At 40.2% G+C, this 20,438-nt stretch overlaps 1 protein-coding gene across 3 annotated transcripts in view; it reads right to left on the bottom strand.

The window, feature by feature from the left end:
- Nucleotides 1-580: 580 nt before the first annotated feature.
- Nucleotides 581-20,438, bottom strand: part of EGF (epidermal growth factor) — a 60,755-nt gene continuing 40,897 nt past the window's right edge. The window contains exons 18-26 of one of the 3 annotated variants that reach the window (XR_014692404.1): nucleotides 20,013-20,129; nucleotides 18,907-19,032; nucleotides 16,935-17,054; nucleotides 14,866-15,016; nucleotides 12,420-12,584; nucleotides 8,783-8,885; nucleotides 4,962-5,064; nucleotides 2,877-3,419; nucleotides 581-2,339 (exon numbers count right to left, since the gene is read on the bottom strand). Coding sequence is in view for 2 of the 3 variants with exons in the window: in XM_084517189.1 (XP_084373315.1) it covers nucleotides 3,196-3,419; nucleotides 4,962-5,064; nucleotides 8,783-8,885; nucleotides 12,420-12,584; nucleotides 14,866-15,016; nucleotides 16,935-17,054; nucleotides 18,907-19,032; nucleotides 20,013-20,129 (1,109 nt within the window). In the remaining variant the exon portion in view is untranslated. Of the gene's footprint in view, nucleotides 3,420-4,961; nucleotides 5,065-8,782; nucleotides 8,886-12,419; nucleotides 12,585-14,865; nucleotides 15,017-16,934; nucleotides 17,055-18,906; nucleotides 19,033-20,012; nucleotides 20,130-20,438 lie in introns of all 3 variants that reach the window. The other 2 variants (XM_084517189.1, XM_084517190.1) reach the window with 2 other exon arrangements.

The raw sequence follows: 20,438 nt of genomic DNA, 5'->3' as shown, positions 1-20,438 counted from the left end.
AAAGTCTAACAATTTAAAAGTTTTTGAGATGACATTAAAAACAAACAAACAAACAAAAAGTTTAACCAAAAAAGGTACCTCTAGCATTCTACCATTTGATTTCATCTGACTTCCATGTCAAGCCTGAGAATTAAACCTTGGAGGCCAGTTTGAAAACATACTGTGAAACCATCAGTAATATTTCTAGACAAACAAGTAGCAACATTCATAAGAGAGCCATTTCAATGCACACAAAAATGAATATATGGCTTCTACTTGTTTATGGAATAGTATAACTAAAGTCATAAGTAAAAACTTACCATATTTAAGCAGAGATCTAACTGTGAGCTGCAGAAGATTATCCTCATTTGTAAAGATCCTTTAAGTGGTGAAGGAAAAAAACATGATACCTGCATGTGCTGTACCAACACATGACACTGTGGCTGGATGAAACCAATGGAGCTATCGACAAGCATGACATGGTTTAACTGAGGAGTTTTGTACACACTTCTTTTAAAACAAGAGGGACACCAAGCATCTTTCTTTATTATTATTTTTATAAATCAACAGTTTTATAAACATACAAATAAACCAAATATATTATATTTATGTTGAAATATCATCTCAAGGTTTTAACATTAAAGATTATTTTGAGTTTAGTGCTGAGACACTAAATAGGAAACATTTAAAACTCATAACACCCTAATTATTAAAACATGTCATTTTGATTTTCTTATCTCATTCTCTAAAGAACACTATCAAATTTAAAATTTGATCCTTAGAGTGAAAGAAAGCAAAGTAAACAAAACAAGGGGCAGAATATAAAACTAATTTGTAAGGAGTCTGAAACATCTTTGTTTAGACAAGATTCAAAGTTAAAAATCTTTATTTTCTTTGATCAGGGAAACATCCAACTAAATGTTAACTGTCATTCAACACGGCACTTTGATTTTAAGCACAGAAACATATTTCACCAGAGATAATCAAAGTGCAGGGATAAAAATCATTTTACTGTCTATCTCTCATAAAAATAAACTGATTTACTGAATCAGCGCCTTTATAGCTGGACTCTCTTCCCACCAACATGCACAAGATCCCTGATGGACTGTGGAAGATGAGGGAACCCAGCCTAGATGCTTTTAACAATGTTAATGAAACAAAACTATGCTTAACTCAAAATCCAGTCTACTAAATACTAATGGTCCAGTCCAGTGGTTGCCCTCTTCTGAGCACAATCTAGTAGGTTGACTCTCCTCAATCACTTCACTTCTCATGGACATTCTCCATTTACATAAGAGCTTGTGTCTTCCTTACTGCTAACTCCAACCACCCTTTGGAAATGCTTATTTTAGAAGTTCAGTCTGAATTCAGAACTGACTTAGTAATTCAAAACTACCCACAGAAAGATCATTTTAGAAGGATAAACAACTATCCTTAATTGCTATCCTATGTACAAATCAAGGCCTTACAATTTCTGTAATTCAGACACCTCAGGCTCAGTGTTTTTATTGCTTTCATCAGCACAAATCAGAATTCATCCCTGGAAGTGTTCAAGGCCAGGCTGGATGGGTCTCTGAGCAACGTGGTCTAGTGGAAGGTGTCTCTGCCCATGGCAGGGGGGTTGGAATTAGGTGACCTTTAAGGCCCCTTCCTACCCAAACCATTCTGTCATTCTATGATTACAAGATTTAACTCCACAAAGTTACTCAAGCATGCAACTATTTTGGACAAGAGATAAGAACCTTGTAACACTCTTTTCCATCACTGGCATACAGAGCTAGCAACCAACCTACAACACATCACACCTTCCTGGTGGAACTCCAAAAACAAACAGCAGGATCTTAAACACACAGATGAATACCATTAACAACTATTATCCAGCTAACGAATTATGAGGAGCGCTAGTAGTGGGCACTGTAGTGGAGCTTAGAGAAGGTGTCCAATAGTTATAGCAGTAGACTTCACACACAGAGAACATCCCCTACAATGAAAACATTAATAGTAACATAGCTGATTTCCAGATATCTTCCAAAACATTCTGAAAACAGCCTCAGAAGTTCAAGACCAGTGGTGAAAATCACTTGAGATGATACACAACTAAGCTACAACTCTGTATATGACAGAGCTTTATAAGCAAGTTAGTTTTTCTTAACAAATAACTGGAAGGGAACCGTAGCTGTTAGAAAGTCAGTCTCAAGAAAAATGGGTGTTGTTTTCCAATCGATCCCATGGATTTTGAGGCAGCGCAAATCAGTGACGTGGATGTCAGTCCAAACTGAGGGGGCATTTTGTTCGTTTGTCCCACTTCTCGTGTTCTTTTGGAACAGGAACTGGCTGGACTTCTTCTGCCACACTAAGTCCTATATAGAGAGACAAATTTTGCTGCCAGCCACAGTTCTGTGAGGCAAAGAAAGCTCCAGCACATGCTGCCTCATAGGGCTGAAAGCAGACTGAGGCCTGCTGTCCCTGTCCAGCAACAACCACGTGATCCTCCAAAGAAATGGTGTAGAGTGGAAAATTGAATGGAGGAATCACCTAAATTGCTATAGATGGGACTATCATTAATACCATGAGCTTATAAACAATCTTCCAACCCACCAAATCTGAGAAACACAGGCCCACATCTGGTGCTCAGTTACAGAAGAACTTCAGTTACAAGAACAACCCCATTGAAGTCCCAGATGTTACATTGGCCTGACAGCAGTGCTGGGGAGAGGCTTGTAGTGCCCATGAACAGTATTTTAACAAAAAGATTCATTTGAACTCATTTTCCTGCATCGTCTTCCATTCCAGTTGCTCTGCAGTTGTCCCTTATGACCCACTTTCTGGACAGTTTTTTGGACTCATCTATGTGTAAAGACTATCACTTGCAATAAACTCCTTTAGAAAATGTTTACCTCTAACAAACCACCCACTGGTCTGTTTTCCCTCAGTGTCGTTTTAGCTGCCAGTTGATGAAATTCGCAGTGTTGACCCTTAAAGTGATACTTGTAGAGTAGTGGTGGTTAATGCATTGCTCACAGCAATTCTTCCAAGCAGAGATGGCAGGCAAGGAGTGGCAAGATCTTCCCTGCTCTGTTCGGTGTTTTTTGTTTCCTTTTCTTTTTTTTAGTGCATAGCTTGAAGTAAAAAATGAGGGTTGCTTCAGTGCTTTGCAAGTTCCCATTCTCCACTGACTTCATCCTTCCTCTTATTCCTGCTCAGCCCAAGCTTCTTCTAGTCCGGCTGCATCAGCAGGCTGGCTGGGGCAGGCAGGCAGGGCTCCCTTCCCGTCAGGGGCTTGGGGTGGGCTCCCCAAGGAGCCTGGGGGGGACTGTTCTCTGCTCCCGGGGGCTGAAATGATTTCTCACCACCAGGAACCTCTTGTCGGCAGCCTTGTTCTTTCTCCTCTTCTGCCAAAGTCTCTGCCGCTTTGTCATATGTTATAGGCTGTTCTTCTGCTGAACAAAATGGATATATGTTATTGAAAGCCATCTGGGAAGCTTCACAACAACTAGGCTAAAGGAAAGTTAATGACAGCTTTGAGAGGAAAGCTATGAAAGGAAGCAAGGCATCAAACACAGAAAATTACAAAAACAGCTTATGTCAAAAGGAAAGAAAGAGACAGTACAGAACTTGCTTCAGATTTTAAGAAGTGACTTGTCCAAGGAAAATGTCATGTTTTTCTATTCTAACACCTAAGAACAAGAAAAAGGCATGCCCGAGACAGGAAGACCACCTGCCTGGTGAAATTAAATTCCCTGCTCCAAAGTCAAAGGTCTTAGAATTATTCACTGACATCTTAGAAAAGATGTCAGATTATCTACCAGTCTTGTTCTCTAAGGCAGTTGAACCACTTTCACTAAAATTTTCAATTAGGGGAAAAAAAAAAAAAAAAAGACACCTGTCAGGGGAAATTTCTCTTCCAAAAGCTGCATCTGATAAACCTATAAATGAGAACAGAGTCTCCTAATGGGAAACATCAGGCTTCTTTCACTGGGCAATACGGTTCTGCACATGTTCACAGTATTAGTTCAACCAAGTAAACGTGAGGCATGTTTTCTGCTGATGAATAAACTGATTCAACATATATCTAAGGACAGGATGGGCAATTATGAAAATCTTGCAAGATGCCTGCCCATTTCAATATCCTTAAACATTTGTCTTTGGGTATTTCTAAATGGCCGATGCAAACCAGGCTGTCTGGTAACTTCTGAGAACAGGCAGTAAACACATTAAAGACAAATTGCTAAAGGATATCAGTCTTTCCCCATCACTTCTCACCATGTGAGCCATTAGGAAATTCAGCTGCCTCTATACAAGGCAGGATTTGCTAAAACTCAGAGTGATCCAGCTGGTAACCTGTGGGCCAGGGAAACCTGTTGTGTGTTCTGTGCTGCCTGCTGACTTTGCATCAATGGTGGGAGGAATATCTCCTTCACTCATCTCTTCTTTGTTTAAGCACCAAACACTCCCCAGGCAGTCAAACATCTTGTTTAACACACAAAAAAAATGAAAAAGCAGAATTGCTGTTGCTTCTACAAGGCAAAAGGTCTGGACTCTTCACACCCTGATAGTTTTCCTGCCTGAATGCATAAGGACTGTCAAAGTATATCTTCTCAGGGACACACTTTTCCAATCAGTATGATGCACATAACTCATTGCTATGAAGAAAAAAAAAAAAAAAAAAAGAAAAAAAAAAAAGAAAAGAAAGAAACTATGAAGTTTTACAAAAACACAAAAACATGATATTAGTGCTATCATGAGAAGCATCTGGCTCCTTATGTTTGTGAAAGCACTGTTGTACTGTAATTTCTCATGAATAAGCTGCAAAGTGAAGGATTGAATGGTCTCTTCACAGCAATGCAGACATGGTTCTTGCGTTGCACAGAGCTCTAAACAAGCCAGTGGTATCCTTTGGTTTCCCTGTCTCCTGGACTAGCCACCACTGCTTCTGGTGCAAAGGTAAGGGGAGATATAATAGGGAAGGAAATCCTACTCACCATATTCTGAAGGACAGGCAGGATGAGGGTCTGCTGTCTCACACTCAATTAGATCAACCGCTTTAGTCTCCGGAGGACTGTTACACTCCTTGACAACCGCAAACTGCAAATATGTACAATATGCACAAAACACAGAGAGCCCAAATTAATATAAAATGAACCAGTTTTCTGAAACCCAAGAGGCAGACTGGAAGGGCCACACACTCCAACCACAGGAGGGGGAAAAAGGTCATCCTGGCTTCTGGGATGACCCTTCCCCTGCAGATAATTAAACATTGCAGTTGATGACAGCCCTAGTCTTTTTTTGGGAAGCGTGCAGTCCCAGCCTAGTAAAGAAGCACCCACACTCTTGCATTGCAAATCAACCTTTCCAGATGCAAGAAGAAAAGTACATGAAAACCAACCCTCTCCACAGTATCTGGGCCACTTTTAAAGCATTAAAGAGGCCCATAACCAGACAGCAGGAAACCCTGCCAGACACGGGGAAGGAAGCAAGCTTCCCTTTCCCAGATCTGAGCAGCACCTGAGGGGTGTAATTCCATCGTCCCATGGTGACAGTGGGAGACAAGCTACACCATGCCTTGAAGCCAGCACCCTCTGGGGGACTGTGCTGAAAAGAGCAGAGAAGAAAAGAGGAAAGCAATGTGCTGAAATAGGATAGAGGGGAACAGAGAAACCCAGCTAAGGAATAGTTAAAAGGGGGCATTTAAAGAGCAAACACAAGGAAGAAGAGAAAATGTCCGTAAGTAAGATGTTCCAACAGAAGATTGTTGGCAGATTCATGGTCTAGGTGGAGAACCGGGGAATGGTATGAACAGGCCACACATATAACAGCTGTGAATATTTACGTATCAGTTCATTTGCATAAAATCTGTATGCTTACAACTGCTAGCCTACATGTGGCAGACCCTCAGAGGAGATCCAGCTACACACAGTTCTGCAAAACATCTTTGACTATGCAAACCTCAACACTTGCTGAGTGACAACTCTCAGAACAGCCTCAAAATCCACAGAATCATCTAGGTTGGAAGAGACCTCCAAGATCACCGAGTCCAACCTCTGACCTAACACTAACAAGTCCTCCACTAAACCATATCACTGAGCTCTACATCTAAATGTCTTTTAAAGACCTCCAGGGATGGTGATTCAACCACTTCCCAATGGTTGAGGCATGTGCATCCAGGCATGTGCAAAAGTTTACCAAGGTTTCTGTATTCCTGGGACAAGCCTAGCCTTGCTTACAGATTTCTAACACAAATGTGAGAAAAATACCCACACATACTCTTACCCAAATGTAGCTTCCTTTGGCAAAATAGAAATAAATTAAAAAGTGAATGACCTTTGGGCAAATTGTAGGTATTCTTTTGGTATCATGATACCTGGCGTTTGGTGTGTGCAATAGGGTAAAATTCATTATCCTCTACATCAGCCTAGATGGGCATTATAAAGAAGTCTTTGCACTTCTCCCTAGCTACACAAATGAGCAAGCATACTACAGGTTACAAAAGGAGAGAATTTAATGAGCTCTTTCCAGTTACTTCACCCAGTCCTGTATGAAATCCTTCATTACAATTATTAATGCTGTGTACATCAATAGCACCCAAAGACCTACACAAGTACCGTAAGAGTTGAGGAGCTACAGTTTTCTGCCCCAATGTAGTATGATGTTATATTCTTTTTCTTTTTCTTTTTTTTTTTTTTTTTTTTTTTTCCATCACAAAGCTCCCCAGTAATCTCCACTTAAAGTGAACAGTAGTAGACAACTTCCTGCTGCTTTTTGGCAGCTCTACAGTTTCTAACTTGAGTGCATGCATGAATGAAGCCCCAGTGAACTTAACACTCATGGCTGCATCAGCACAGAGAAAATCACATGCATGAAACCACAGGAATCCATTACTGTGTGAGAAGCAATAATTAGCAAAGGGTCACTGATTTCCTCTTCCAGTCTGCAACAAGCCATTTGCAATGAATTACTTTATTAATGTATTTGATGTCTCCCAGTAGAAGAATGCGTGGTGAAATTCAACCCGAGTGTGTAATAGATGAGTAGGTAGGATTTGTTTTTGTTGACTCAGTCCATTGCTTAGCTGTCTAATTAGTCCTATATTCAGCAAAAATGTCATTAACGACTAGCATTAACTGTGGGGACACCAGCAGGTGGGGACAGAAGTGATGAGCTGCAGGCCTCCTAGAGCACTGCTCCCAGGCAACAAGCTGTTCTCAGTCCCAACAAATGTTTCTGATTTTTGCCAGCCACAGATATTTTGCAAACCATGTTTTTTGCCTCTGCTGTGAACAAATGATGGCATCGCTAAGATTCAGCACATTTGCTGCTTACTATCTGGAGGAACAAGTGCTGGCCAGGTCAGCAGCTAGTAATAAAAGGTCCACAAGACCATGTGGCAGACCATCAGTGGAACTATTTCATGTTATATCTGGGGTCAAGTCAATTCAGTATTCCCTGCACATGTCTAATAGTGTGTTTCAGCAGCTACCCACTCACAAATCCTGCCAGATACTCAATCTAAACCATCTGAGAGGCATTCTTCTGGTTGATTTAAAAATGCTCAATTTGCACTATGGATATTCCATGATATTCAGCCCCTCAAACAGCCACCCCCAAGCAGAGCAAATTCATCCCTTTCTGGACCCAAAGATCTGGAGCAGAGTTGAACTTTAAGCATAGATGAATAAAATCTAGATTTAAAGCTAAAGTATCCATTATCATTAAAGTAAATGTATAAAGCCAAATTCTTTTGCAACCCTGACTATTCTGCATGGTTTTTGTACCCTTCCAGCTATGGTTGGTTGTGAAAGGCTTTAAATCCTTGCAGTAATACCCATGCTAGAAAAATGTGCATGCAGTTACCACAGTAAAAAGGTAGGTGCATCACTGGAGTTTAACTCCAATCCTGTGCAAGTATAGACTTTTCCAGAAGTCCGTTCCACTGACGTAACTGTGCTTATTTTGGAGAGCTTATATGATGCTACTTAGACATGTACAGTGACACCTGCATTACAGCAGCTTATTCAGTGCTGCATGATGCGAGTGTACAGACGATCTCAGGGTAAGCAGTGCCATTCTGACAGAGCAGCTTCAGTCTGGGCACAGAAGTAGCCACAGATGCTCACTACGTCCTTTTTGCTGACTTCAGGTTCCAACTGCAGTCACCAAGCAGCATAATGACATTTTAATGCCAGTGAAAATCAAGTCCCTTGATCAGATCTCATGGGGCCAAAATCTCTAATGCAAATTCAAAACTGACAATAGAAACAGGCCAGAGCAAGCAGATCATGATGGCTCTTCTACCTACACCAGTGCACAATTAGTATTTTAAATTCCCTCTCAAACTTCCTGATAACATCCCGATAGGTTCTCTTTACAAGGCAGCAGCTTCTAATACCAAGATATTTAATTGCATCCACCCTCAAAAATAAAGTTCGGCATCTCAGGTAGCACACACAGCACTTGGCTTCCAAGAAACCTTTTATACAGAGGGCACACTTTCCTGTGAAAATAACTCTGTGATATGCCATGTCATCACATTGCCATTTCCTTAATTTAGAACACAGTTCCCCAACTGTTGTGTTCAAAGCTAACAATAACACCAGCTAATGGGTGCAATACATCCAGGCAGCTGTGAACTTTGAGGGATAACAATGAGGTAAGATGAACTAGGGTTCACAGCAAAGCACTTGATGACTCTAGCACTTATTTAATGTATTTAAGATGTGAATTATTTGATGGATAATCTCAAGTGGATCCCTAACGCTCTTTGATCCTTCCTACTTCCCTTTCCACTCCACATTAATATACTTACCCGAGACTTGTTGCAAGTAAGTGTCACGTTCTCATTGTCAGTGTGGCTGCTGGCATCTCTTATCGCTTCTGCGTAGAGATTCTTCTTATACAAGTTTTGACTTCTGCAACAGAACAAAAGCTGAAACAAATTATTTCACTTCAGGAGGAACAGATGCTGCTTCTTTTCACACTTCATTCTGTAGGTATTTACAGAGGGGACATACATTTTCTTTTCTTTCATTCCTCTGAAAGGCTGTATTAGTGTTAATTACAGCACAGTGGTTAAAACAAACAGCTTGCCAGAAATAGAAGTCAGTAAGAAGTGAATACTTGTTTTAATGTGCCATTTGTAAAGGGTCATTCATTAGGAAAAGAAAATAATTAAATTTAATTTTAAATAACCCCTTCTATTTTCTTATATTATTCACTCTATAATACATTCCCCTTACAAAGATTTAAGTTTACCAATACAATGAATAGTGTGGGTGAAGCTCAGAAATAAAAATGTGACTGTATTTTTGTACATCATTTGGTAATTACAATTATAAAATCACTTCTGCATTCAGCTGCATCATTTGCAAAAGACAACTTTAGAAAATACTATGAAATAGATAAATAGAAGTCCTCAAAAAGCTTGTAACTAAGATATTTCCTCGAAAAAAAAAAAAATAAAAATGCATGACTAATGCAATTAGCTCAAACAAGGGGGAAATAAAGCCAGAGTTCAATCTTGAATTGGAAAAAGGCTGTGAATAGTTAGCTCCAAGTGGCTGGTTCCATAAAATCAAAATCTGTTACTTTTGAAGTTAAACAGTGATCACTTGTAAGGCAGTATTAAAATCCGATCTAGGCCCCTACACAGAAAACACAGTCATAAGAAAAAGAGCTCATTTACACTTCTTGAGATTCAAATCAGTACATTTTTACTGACATCACACACACAATTATTCATCTCCTAGACATCAGATAACAAAAGTAATGTTTCACTCTTCAAATTCCAGAAGTGTCAAGTTATAACTTTCTTTTACTTGATCTATTTTAAATGAAATTCAATCGACATCTATCTAAGAAAATAGGAATTTTCCTTTTATTCCTGCGCCACAGTCATACACTAACTGGGAATATATATCATGCCATAATTATCATATCTTATTCCCTTAGAGAAAAGCCAACAGAAACAAGATTTGGCTTCTGTAAGAAATAAGAAAGACCTGTCTGCTCCATGGATTTTCTCCCCAGAATCTCTATAACACACTCCTGCCTATGCCTTCAACCAGAAAGAACGATTCTCATGGTTCCCAGCAGAGCGTAAGACTGGGACTGATGACACAAAATCAGGTAGGTGTCAGATCTGAGGATAAGTCCCCAGAACAGAACGCTGAGCCATAAGGTTAAGTTACTCCATTTTGGCCTTCCTGGCACTGCAGCATGTCTCCTGTTTGTGTTTTAACCCTCACCTGGATATGCCCCCTCGGTACTGCAGCTCAGAGCACTGACAAAACCCAACTCCAGCCCGTTACTCAATGGTTAAAACCCCCCACGCAGCACATAGGCACTGTCCTCAGCAGGATGCCCTGCCCCAGAGGATCCTTCTAATTCCAGGGCTTACTTCAGAGCACGCAGAACAGCAGATGCCAGGTTGACACGGCGGGCACAGGGGTCTCCATGAGCACAAGCGGGAGGCCGCGGTAAAATCCGGTTGACTGAATGCGGGCAACAGGCCAAGAATTTCTCAATCCTAATCCCAGCTCTACTGCTAATTTTTGCATGACCTCAGCCAATTTCTGGGTGTTAAATCTGTGGTTCAGGGTGTTGTGTTTTTTTTTGTTGTTGTTGTTTTGTTGGAAGAGAAATTGCTTCCCTCCATCCCAAGTAAGAAAGGAAACGTGGCATATTGTACATTCAGACTGTGTAAACCTGACGTGAAGATTAACACAATGCCCTTCAGCAGGCCACAGCCACTGAACAAACACAACACTCTGGTACCCTTGGCCTCCAGTTCATGCAGCTTTCGAATAGGTAGGTGTAGCTCACCAACGTCATTTCCTCCAGTTAGAAGGAGATAGGAGCCTGCATCTTGCAGGGGAAGGAACAGGATTGTTATAGGCTTAATTGGTACATTTCAAAATACAGTAGATCATGGCGGGGGGAAAGCAGCAGAGTGATTTCAAGCCAAATATTGGTTTCCAGACTCTGGTTAAATAGGGATTTTAGATCAGTGGTTTCATTTTGATCTAGTTAGGAGAGTAATAGCTGCAGTACAAATGCAGTCGAGCATGTAATTGAAAACTTGTTGTTGAGGTAAATAGTTATATTGATCAAAAGCATTTGGCAAGAAAGAAAAGTAAATCAGGGAGAAATGACAAAAGAGAGAGGAAGGGAAGAGAATGAATATCTTCACACCTTAAAACCCAACATACTGTGGCTATTTTCCATGGCAGTTCAAAAGACAAATATGGGAAACACAAGAGTCTCATGATCTGTCTATTCCACATATATCATTCCAGTGATTAGCTTCTGAATCCCGGGTCATGAGAACAAACCAGCTTGCACTTAGCTTTAACTCTTGAGCTCTACCATTAGCTAGTAGAAAACCAGAAAAGTAACAGCTTATCTACTTTTATGGGCTAAATATGCTAGGACCCATTAAATAAGAGTGGAAAGTATTAGCTTTCATAGCTAACTTCTTTTTCAGTTTAACGTTTTATGACTAGGAGATTCTAATGTTAAAATTAGTCTAAACCACAACCAAAACCTCCACATATGGAAGGCAGGTAGGCATGCAGCAGGAAACTGTAAATTTGGCTGCTCTCTGGCTTTTTGTTTGTTTACTTTGTTACTTGCTAAATAAAAACATACATTTAAACAAGAGCCTCTGGGAACAGTTGTCTGCCAAGGTCATGGCCAAAAGACTAACTTATTAAATGCTGAATACTTTCCAGTCCAAGGGACATCAACAACATTTAATTTCACATCAGGCTGGGTTCTTAAATAGTGACTACGGGCATTCTTTTTGCCATGAGAAGAATCTCAAACCTGCACAATTCATTACAGCCATGGAAAATGCCAGGGAGTACTCTTACAACAGATGTGCCTTACACTCACATCCCTGATTTTACTTTCTACTACCAGGAAAACTGCTTTCACATTCATTGCTGCAGACATCACTGTACATGTAGAAGTGTGCTACTGGAAGGGTAATGCTCTGCTTTTCTCCCTTGCAAAGAAACATTCAGGTACAGTTCTACTCTGAAAGGGTTGTAAAACAAAACTGATGATAATAGCTAGCAGAGAAGAGCAAAGCCCTACCACAACAGTTTCAGACATCTAGCTCTCTTAAGGGAAGCTAAGTAAATAGCATGCTCTTTAACTCTCTCATCAATACAAATTATGGCTCCTCTTCAAACCTAATCAGGTCTATTCTTCTCCTCAGGCACATGTCACTCTAACATCCATGTGAGTACTGCAGGGAAGGGACAAGCCAGAAAATTTGTGAATTATTCACAGACCCCATTACAGAAAAGCAAAAGAGGAGCGAGGATGTGATGGCAATTTCCACCGGCTGAGGGACAGCACATGTTCTCCTCCATGAACCACCTGTGACAGCACCTCGGTCCCTCTGCCACGCATTCCCAGCACGTGTCTGGGAGCAGTACCTGAAGCAGTAGGCGGCCAGGGTCCCCAGCAGGAGCAGCAGGACCAGCACTGCTACGCACACGGCGATGGTGATGTTCCGCACCTTCACCCTCTCGGCATGCTGCTGCTCCCACCACTCCAGGTCGCTGAACTGGCATCGCTCCCCTACGTAGCCCGTCACACAGCTGCCAAAAGGAAGCACGGGCACTTTGTAACTGGCAGCAGAGAAAATAACCCAAATCATCGCCGCAGTCACCTTGAGTATTCATTTGTCATTGGCAACCCCTATGGAAATATCTCGTTAAATTTGTCTGGGGGTAAAGGCAAAATGGCATTCACGGAATGTCTGCCAAATCCTGTAAAATTCACTATTAAATGCTTTTAAAATGTAAATCTATTGAAGCACTCTACAGAATTATACAGTGAGATTATACTTCCCAGATATCAGTAGATAAAGCATTAAAAAAAAAAAAAAAAAGAACAAATCCACAGACTGTTTCCATCAGGTTTTCTATTTAACCCTTTCCAGCAGCAAGGTTCCCGTTTCTTTCAATGAGACAAAATACAATTTATCAACTTTTTGAGAGTGATTTGGTTAAAGGAAACAAATTTTAATCTGAATCCTTACTAAGAGGAACAATGTATGGGTTAGAAATATCTTCAAAATTTAGTTTTATTACAAATTACTTCTCTCAGTTTTTTTGTTTTTCTTAACACTGTAAAAATCCAACACTAAAATATAATTTCAGGGCATGAAACCCATGTATCAAAATGACTATAAAGTGAAAAAACAAACAAACAAGCAAACAAAAAAAAAAAAAAAAAAAAAAACGCAAGAAAAACCACATAAAACTATTGATTAATTAATACACTTGGCAATGTGTGAAAATGTGTGAAAAACAAAGTTTTGCCATGACTTCCTTCTGCTATTTTAATATATCACAGCCTACACGAATGAATGCTGCCATCTAGTGCACACCGTGAGGAATCAGATAGTTCAACACAAATCTCTCTGGCAGATCACAGCTAAGCAAGGTTAGGCTTTAATTTATTTAACAGCTTCCACTTCCAGTACTGAAAAATATGGAAATTTGGGTTCTTATTATGGACTAACACTTAACAAAATTTAGAAAACATGGATAGACCCTAATTTAAAAGTTCTGCAGTGGTAGACTCTGCAGTTTCAGTATGAGGAACTCAATGAGGAAAAAAAAATAGCTTTTAATGACTCTACAATTTATTCTAAAAAAAAGCACAACACATGCCAGAAATAAACATAAGCCATACGACCTCCTACAATGGCTGTGTTGATCTTAGCAAGTCCACAGCACAAAGCATCTACTTTGCATGCACATAAAAATATGCTCGCCACTTATTCCTGTGGGTACAGAGGTCTGTGGGCAGGGGAAACCACTCACATTAATAAATAATAACAATTATAATCAATTAAATACAAGCCTCAGATTTGATGATGCTTGCAGGAATGGCCTGGAACAACAAGGTGGGTCTGGGGGAATTGTGATGAAGGACTTCTCGTCTCCCCACCAAGCTCACTCTCCTCACACAAGAGCCACAAAGGAAGGTTTCCCTAGCACAGAAAATCCCCTATACAGGTCCTCACATACCCGGTCAGACCCCAGGGAAGGGGGCAGCCACTGGATTTGTCCCACTGTAAACACAGCACTTATGCTGGATTTTGAAGAAATGTGTAACAAATATTGAGATATAATCAGTTAAATTCCAGCAACAATGGCTTTGAAGAAATGATTACCCCATGGCTTTAGGCTGTGACATTGACCAGCCGAAGGCTGATTTTCTGAAACATAAGATTTTCTTTGCTTTTATCAGTAACTACATTCAAGGATCAGGGAATTAGGCTTCACAAAACATCCTCAGGAGGAAGGAAATCTTTTTCAGATCTAATTGCCATTCTCCCTGCTTTCAAGAGGACCATCAGTATTATGCACTTTCTGCCAGGGAGAAAGACTCTTCAAACTGTAAGGGAAAATGCTAACACCAGATTTCACCTTCCTGCTCCCAGACAGAAAAGACAGGACAGTGGTGTCCTCTTCCACCCCACTGAGTGCTTCAGCAGGTGACACATAAATAACAATATAATATATATAAATGAGCAGCAAGGCCAACAGGGAGGAGTAAGTTAGCATGAGGCATGCAGGAGAGAGAGAGAGCAGGAACCTATAATGCTATGAGCCCTAAGTAATTTAACAATTTACCTCCCATTTCCAAAGCAAAGAATCAAGTGTTCTGGAAACAAATCCAATCTTACTATCAATTGCATTGGGTGTGAATGGAGTGATCGCTTACAGAAAAGACCAAAGTCTAATGATAATTACCAGCAGGGGGTGATGAACGGAAAATTTATGGACAAGCACTTCATTGCTTCCACTCAACTGTGCCCTAAGGACACCATTCATCAGCACAGACAATATAAAATTCTGTACTTACTTGCAGGCATAGTCTTGTAGGTCAGAAACATAATTGCACACTCCACCATGGAGGCAGTATGAATCATAGGAAGGAGGGCATCCCATGGAATCACCTTGCACAGGGTGTGTAGAGTATTCATTGCTGACAGCAGTAGGGGACAAAGTAGATTCTGAAACACAGGATTTCACAAGGACATCTCAAACTGTTTGCTGCATTGGCAATGTGATCTTGTGAAAGATTTCCAGCAGTCCAAGATAGGAAAGTAGGTAAGAATTTCTAATTTCTAATTTTTTTATCAAATTTCAGTACACAGGTTTTTAGATTAAAATAGTAAATATGGTTGATTCTAGATACACAATGAAAAACACAGAGGTTAACTGTGTTCAGTTTATTTAGATGTGTGAGTACAGCTCTGGAAAATGAAACTATACTGACTGTCTAGTTGCTTATAATTGGATTATTTCTGCAACATAAGCAATTTTAGGGTACAGTAACTCTCTACCATTCACAAGGTGTCAGAGTCAGATGCACAGGTGAAGGGTGACTGCACTTCTTGCATCTGGATCCTGGCCTGAAAAGTTTTCACGTGCCAACGGACATTTTTGCACAGATGTTTCTGTTCTTCTGCCACCCAGCTGACTGCACCTGTGCATGAGTGCAGACCACATTTTTGATCTAGCTTGTTTAAAGGTACAGGTAACAGCTTCATTGGCAACCAGAGCACTCCATTGACCCAATTCCTCAAAGGCTTCTGTGCAGCCTGCTCTGAATTGCACACACTGTCGCCTACAAAAACATCCAAACAAGCTAGTTTTACAGGTAGCCCTGATATCTCTGCACAACATGACCTGCATTGCAGAGATGCCTTTATAGAGCAGGAGCACTTTTTTGCCTACCAAATCGGCAGGCCAGAACCCCGCATCTACATGGCAAAGAATTTCTAGCAGTGTGGCTTAGCAGCAATAAACCTAATCGCTCCCACACATTTATGGGATCAGTTTTATGACTCACACCAGTTTTATTGCAACATGACCTTTAATGACATTTGTTTTTTAAAATGTCATTTGCAGGAAAACTGTCAGGGCAAAGAGCCCAAACTGGAAAGGACTGAGTGATTTCAGTGAAGCCTGAAGTGTTCTGCATTCTGCAAGGAAAATTTCAGACTGCTAAAAGAGCTTACTAGGCAAAGAACTAAAACAGTGTGCTAGCACACACAAAGATGTCTAGGATCATATTTACAGCTGAGGGATCTATAAGGCATTACTTCCAAGTCATACATCATTTAAAATCATCATTTCCTGAGTGACACTTGAAACTACTGAAAGCTTAAATGACTGAGAAGGAGGGTGAGGATCCTGATAGATGTTCTACTTTAAAAAGGCATAATTTCCCTCTGTTTTTCTGCAGAAAAATATCTGTGACAATCATACAGTGTCCTTCTGTCATCAGACAGTCACTTGATCTGGAGTAAAATTCACCCTGATGACGAGGGCTGACACAGAGGAAGATGATGTGTCACGGCTCCGAATTTTCAGAGAACGCTGCTGTCACAGTGAGGCACTGAAACAGGGGCCAGATATTATGAGTACTGAAGCTTCAGCTGCTCCCTTCATTGTATTAGCAACCAGATTTTCTGAAGCATTTCAGAGACACTCTGAAAAATTAGCTACTGGATCTGAGGACTAGCTTATTCTGAGGAATGAAATGGGACTTAAATTATGTGTGGTCCAAGTTTGAAGAATGACACAGCCCGAAATCAGCGCCAAAACATCCTCCCCAAGGAGCATTTACTTCTGCTCTTGATTTTAAAGGCCATTAGATAGATGTGTCACTACATTTAGACTGTATAAATTAGCACTGAAACTTAACGTAGACATTTCCAAACTAAACTCAGATCCAGTCTCATTAACCCACCTCAGAACAGCTGCTTGGAAAACAACCTCCTAAGGTAATGTTGAATTCATTCACAAGCTGCCCGGTATGTCACTACGCGGTCTTTCTTTAATTTCCCAGTATAACAATTCAGCTGAGGGCACAGATCTTAGCTAAGATCCACTTTATTTTAATTGCTCACTCCATTTACTCACCACAACCCGTGGTAGTTCCAGAAGCGTCATTAGCACAGGAGCAAGTGAAGTTTCCTTCTGTATTTGTGCAGGTTCTGTTCTCTCCACAGGTGTGGGTTCCCATCTTGCACTCATCAATATCTGTCACCCAAACAGTCTGCAGTTAGAAGAACGAAACACCTCAGAGCATCGCTTAAAAGGGTGGCAGCAGCAGCAGCTGCATTGCAGCCTCCTGGCAGAGGGGAAAAATACCATAGACCTTCCCTCTGCACATTTGGTAGAAATTGTAACAGAAGAGTAACCAGCATGTTTTCTACACCAAGTGATCACAGCCTACCAAGCCTCTCAGAACATGCTGCACTGCTGCAAAAGCTGTCTGTAGGGAGAGGGCAAGGAGAAGCCACACCATAAAATATAATGGGTACAGAGGAGTTGAAGAGAAGATTCACTTGTGAATCATCTGCATTCTCCTGACATTTCTAGTCACAACATGCACCCTGGATGTGTACTAGAGTACAGTCAGTTGGCATTCTTGCATTAAGAGAACAGGAGGATTTTAGGATCCAGCTCAAAACAGCACAAAAAATTCAAAGCACTTTAAAAAATAAAACCAGAGGAACAAAACTGTTGAAGTATATTCCAAAAAAAAAAATTAAAAAAAATGATGAAACACAAAATGAGTTCATCCTGTGCCATCTCTGGATGTACCAATAAATTTATAGACACTGTTCATGCTAGCAGGCATCTAAAACTGAAGTACAAAACCCCTTACACATCAGTTTTTGGTTTTTACAGCACATTCCAATTCACCAAATGCAAAAATAGTTTCAGTTTTGTTTACATCACAGCCAAATCTCATCATTCCTAAAATGCTGTTAAAACATATCTGACCATATCCCGGAGTTAAAGATAATGGATTGGTTTTCAGTAATAGTGGTATGTACCACAATCATTCTAGCTGATCATCTATAAACCACAGACAGTGAGAGCCCACAGCTGCCTGGGGACATGCCTTGTAGATCGTTGGGACAGCAATAGGAGGTTGTGACTTCTGTCTGCACTCCCGAACATCCCCAAAGACTTGTCTCTGACCTCTGGAGGCAGACCCCCTGTCTTTGACACTTCCAACATTGTGCCCATAATAATATCGGACTTAATTTTTCAGTCATTCTTGTCTGCATTGAAGAACCAAAGTCCAGCAAAGACTATGTAAGTATTGGGTCAAATTTTACAGGCTTTGAATTGGGCTATAAAGGAGAAAGAAAAAAGAAAAGGACAAAAGAGAAGTCAAGACTCTTACGAAGCTCTGAACATACCGTGCTACTCAAATATTGGAGGAAAAAAAAAGATTCCTGTTCCTTCACATTTGCTGCTAAAACGGATTAAAAAATAAGAAACATAGGGAATGAACTGAAGACCTGGCATTAGAGCTGGATGGGAGAATCAGCAGGTCGAATTATTAACAAGACTCTAAATGTACTCAAGCTGTAAGTGTCAACACCCTGAACCTCATGCCTATTAAACCAACCTGTAATTATTTGATGAGTATTATGACACACTCAATACCTGCTTTCGTTTATATTCATGGCAACGATTTCCAATAAAGCTCTACTGGTTCACCTCCATTTCCCTCCTCCTCTTTACTCATCCTCTCTCTCCTGCTGTAGCTACTAAAAAGAGGGCAAACATGGAGAGAAAGTATCCACTGACAAATAGAGGCTCGGAATATTGATCAGTTGCTGAGGTTGCCACACTTCAGACAGGAAGGAGAGGATCAAAAAGAAAGAAATGCTAAATGTCAGCTGTCTGGGGGAGCCACTGTAAGGATCCCTGCCCTTACCAATATTTCAAAAAGAGACAGAACAGATCATCGTGGACACGAGTCAGCTCCACGGCTTGATGCAGATCTAGCCCAAATCATGAGCTGTGTTTCTTGTTCATTCCTCCTGCCACAGCCTCCCAGAGGCAGCACAGCCCTCACACACTCCCATACCGTAGCAATGGAGCCCGTCTCCCGTGTAGCCCTCCAGGCATTTGCAGACATAGCCCCCTTCTGTATTGATACAGCCTGACACGTTTCGATTGCAGCGGTCCGTATTCGCAGCACACTCATCAATATCTGTGAAAAGGGACACATGAAACCATCAGACAAATCACTAAAAAGAAACAAAAGTTATTTGGTTTCTAAAATAATAATAATAATTTAAAAAATCACTAGAAATAAACCAGAAAACAACAACAAAAAACACCTAGAATTAGAAGTACCCCCTGTTTGAAGGGAACTATCCTATTCAAAATCAGTCTTACATCCTTCTCATCTTAAACCCTACTCAGAGACAAATTTCATACTGAGCAAGAATAGGAGTTCAAAAAAAAAGAAAAGAAAAGGAAAAAAAAAGTACCACAGCTCACGGAAAATAAAATTTACACCAATTCCACCTTCCACCTTCCTTTTTTAACCCCCTTTCCATGCCAACATATACTCCTGTGAGTCTTGATGCTTAGCCACCAAAGTGTAAATTGTTCTTTCTTATGCGTTTCTCTCTTGGTCATTACTATGAGAAAACAAAGTGTTTCCATTCACGCTGTATGTAAATGTTATGTTAACAAAAAGTTATTTTAAAGACCACTCCAAGCAAAGGGCTGTCTGATTGTTAAAGTCTCTTCCAAGTGCTAGTAAAAAAAAAAAAAAAAAAGGCAGCCCTTTTATATAATTATTACAGCAGGAGTACTAACTTTAAAAGATTCCCTAGTACTTACTTCTAAATTATATATCAACTATCAGGTCTACGGACTGAGCATTTATAATAAGACAATTTTTACAAATAAATACTTTATGCTTTTATTTCTATTATCCCATTATTGCTCATTAATATTAATAAGATTAATGCTTATGACTCAAGGGAAAATAAGCCATGTGATAATCAGCCATTTCATCTCACATGCTCTCTGCTCATCATCCCTTTCAAAACAAGCAATCCTGTTGACCTTTCTGTGATGGCTCATGAAGCAAAGCTGCCAATGTGAAAAAAAGATAGATTTTCTTTCTCTTCCCACTTTTACATTTTTCCTGAAGGTTTTATTTATGTTTTTCATTACCATAACATGATTTGCCCTTCCTGGTAAATCCTTTCAAACACTGGCACACAGCACCATCTTCTAGCAAAACACACTGTGCATTGTCATCACATTCCAGTGCAGTGCAGTCATCTTGATCTATAGCACAAAGATAAAAAATGTATTTGTACAGAGCAAAGAAGGTACTATATTAAAAAAAAAAAAAATCAATAAAAAAAAAACAGAGCATAGGGTCTTAGTTTGAAGTATAGCTCTCCAGGGTTAATGATGACAAACCACTACAATCATCAGGCTGTTGTCTTTGTCTGGATAGACGGAGTTGAAGTGTCATTTAGTATTGGGATTTCTGAATATTGTATGCAAAACCTATTGTACAATTTTATGAGTTAGTGTCATTGAACATATGTAGAATTCAAAAGGTTTTATTGCATTTTTTTTTTCAGAGGA

The sequence above is a fragment of the Aythya ferina genome (genome assembly GCF_964211825.1).
Source record: "Aythya ferina genome assembly, chromosome: 4".
Classification (NCBI taxonomy): Eukaryota; Metazoa; Chordata; class Aves; order Anseriformes; family Anatidae; genus Aythya; species Aythya ferina.
This window is presented reverse-complemented; position numbering and strand designations above follow the sequence as displayed.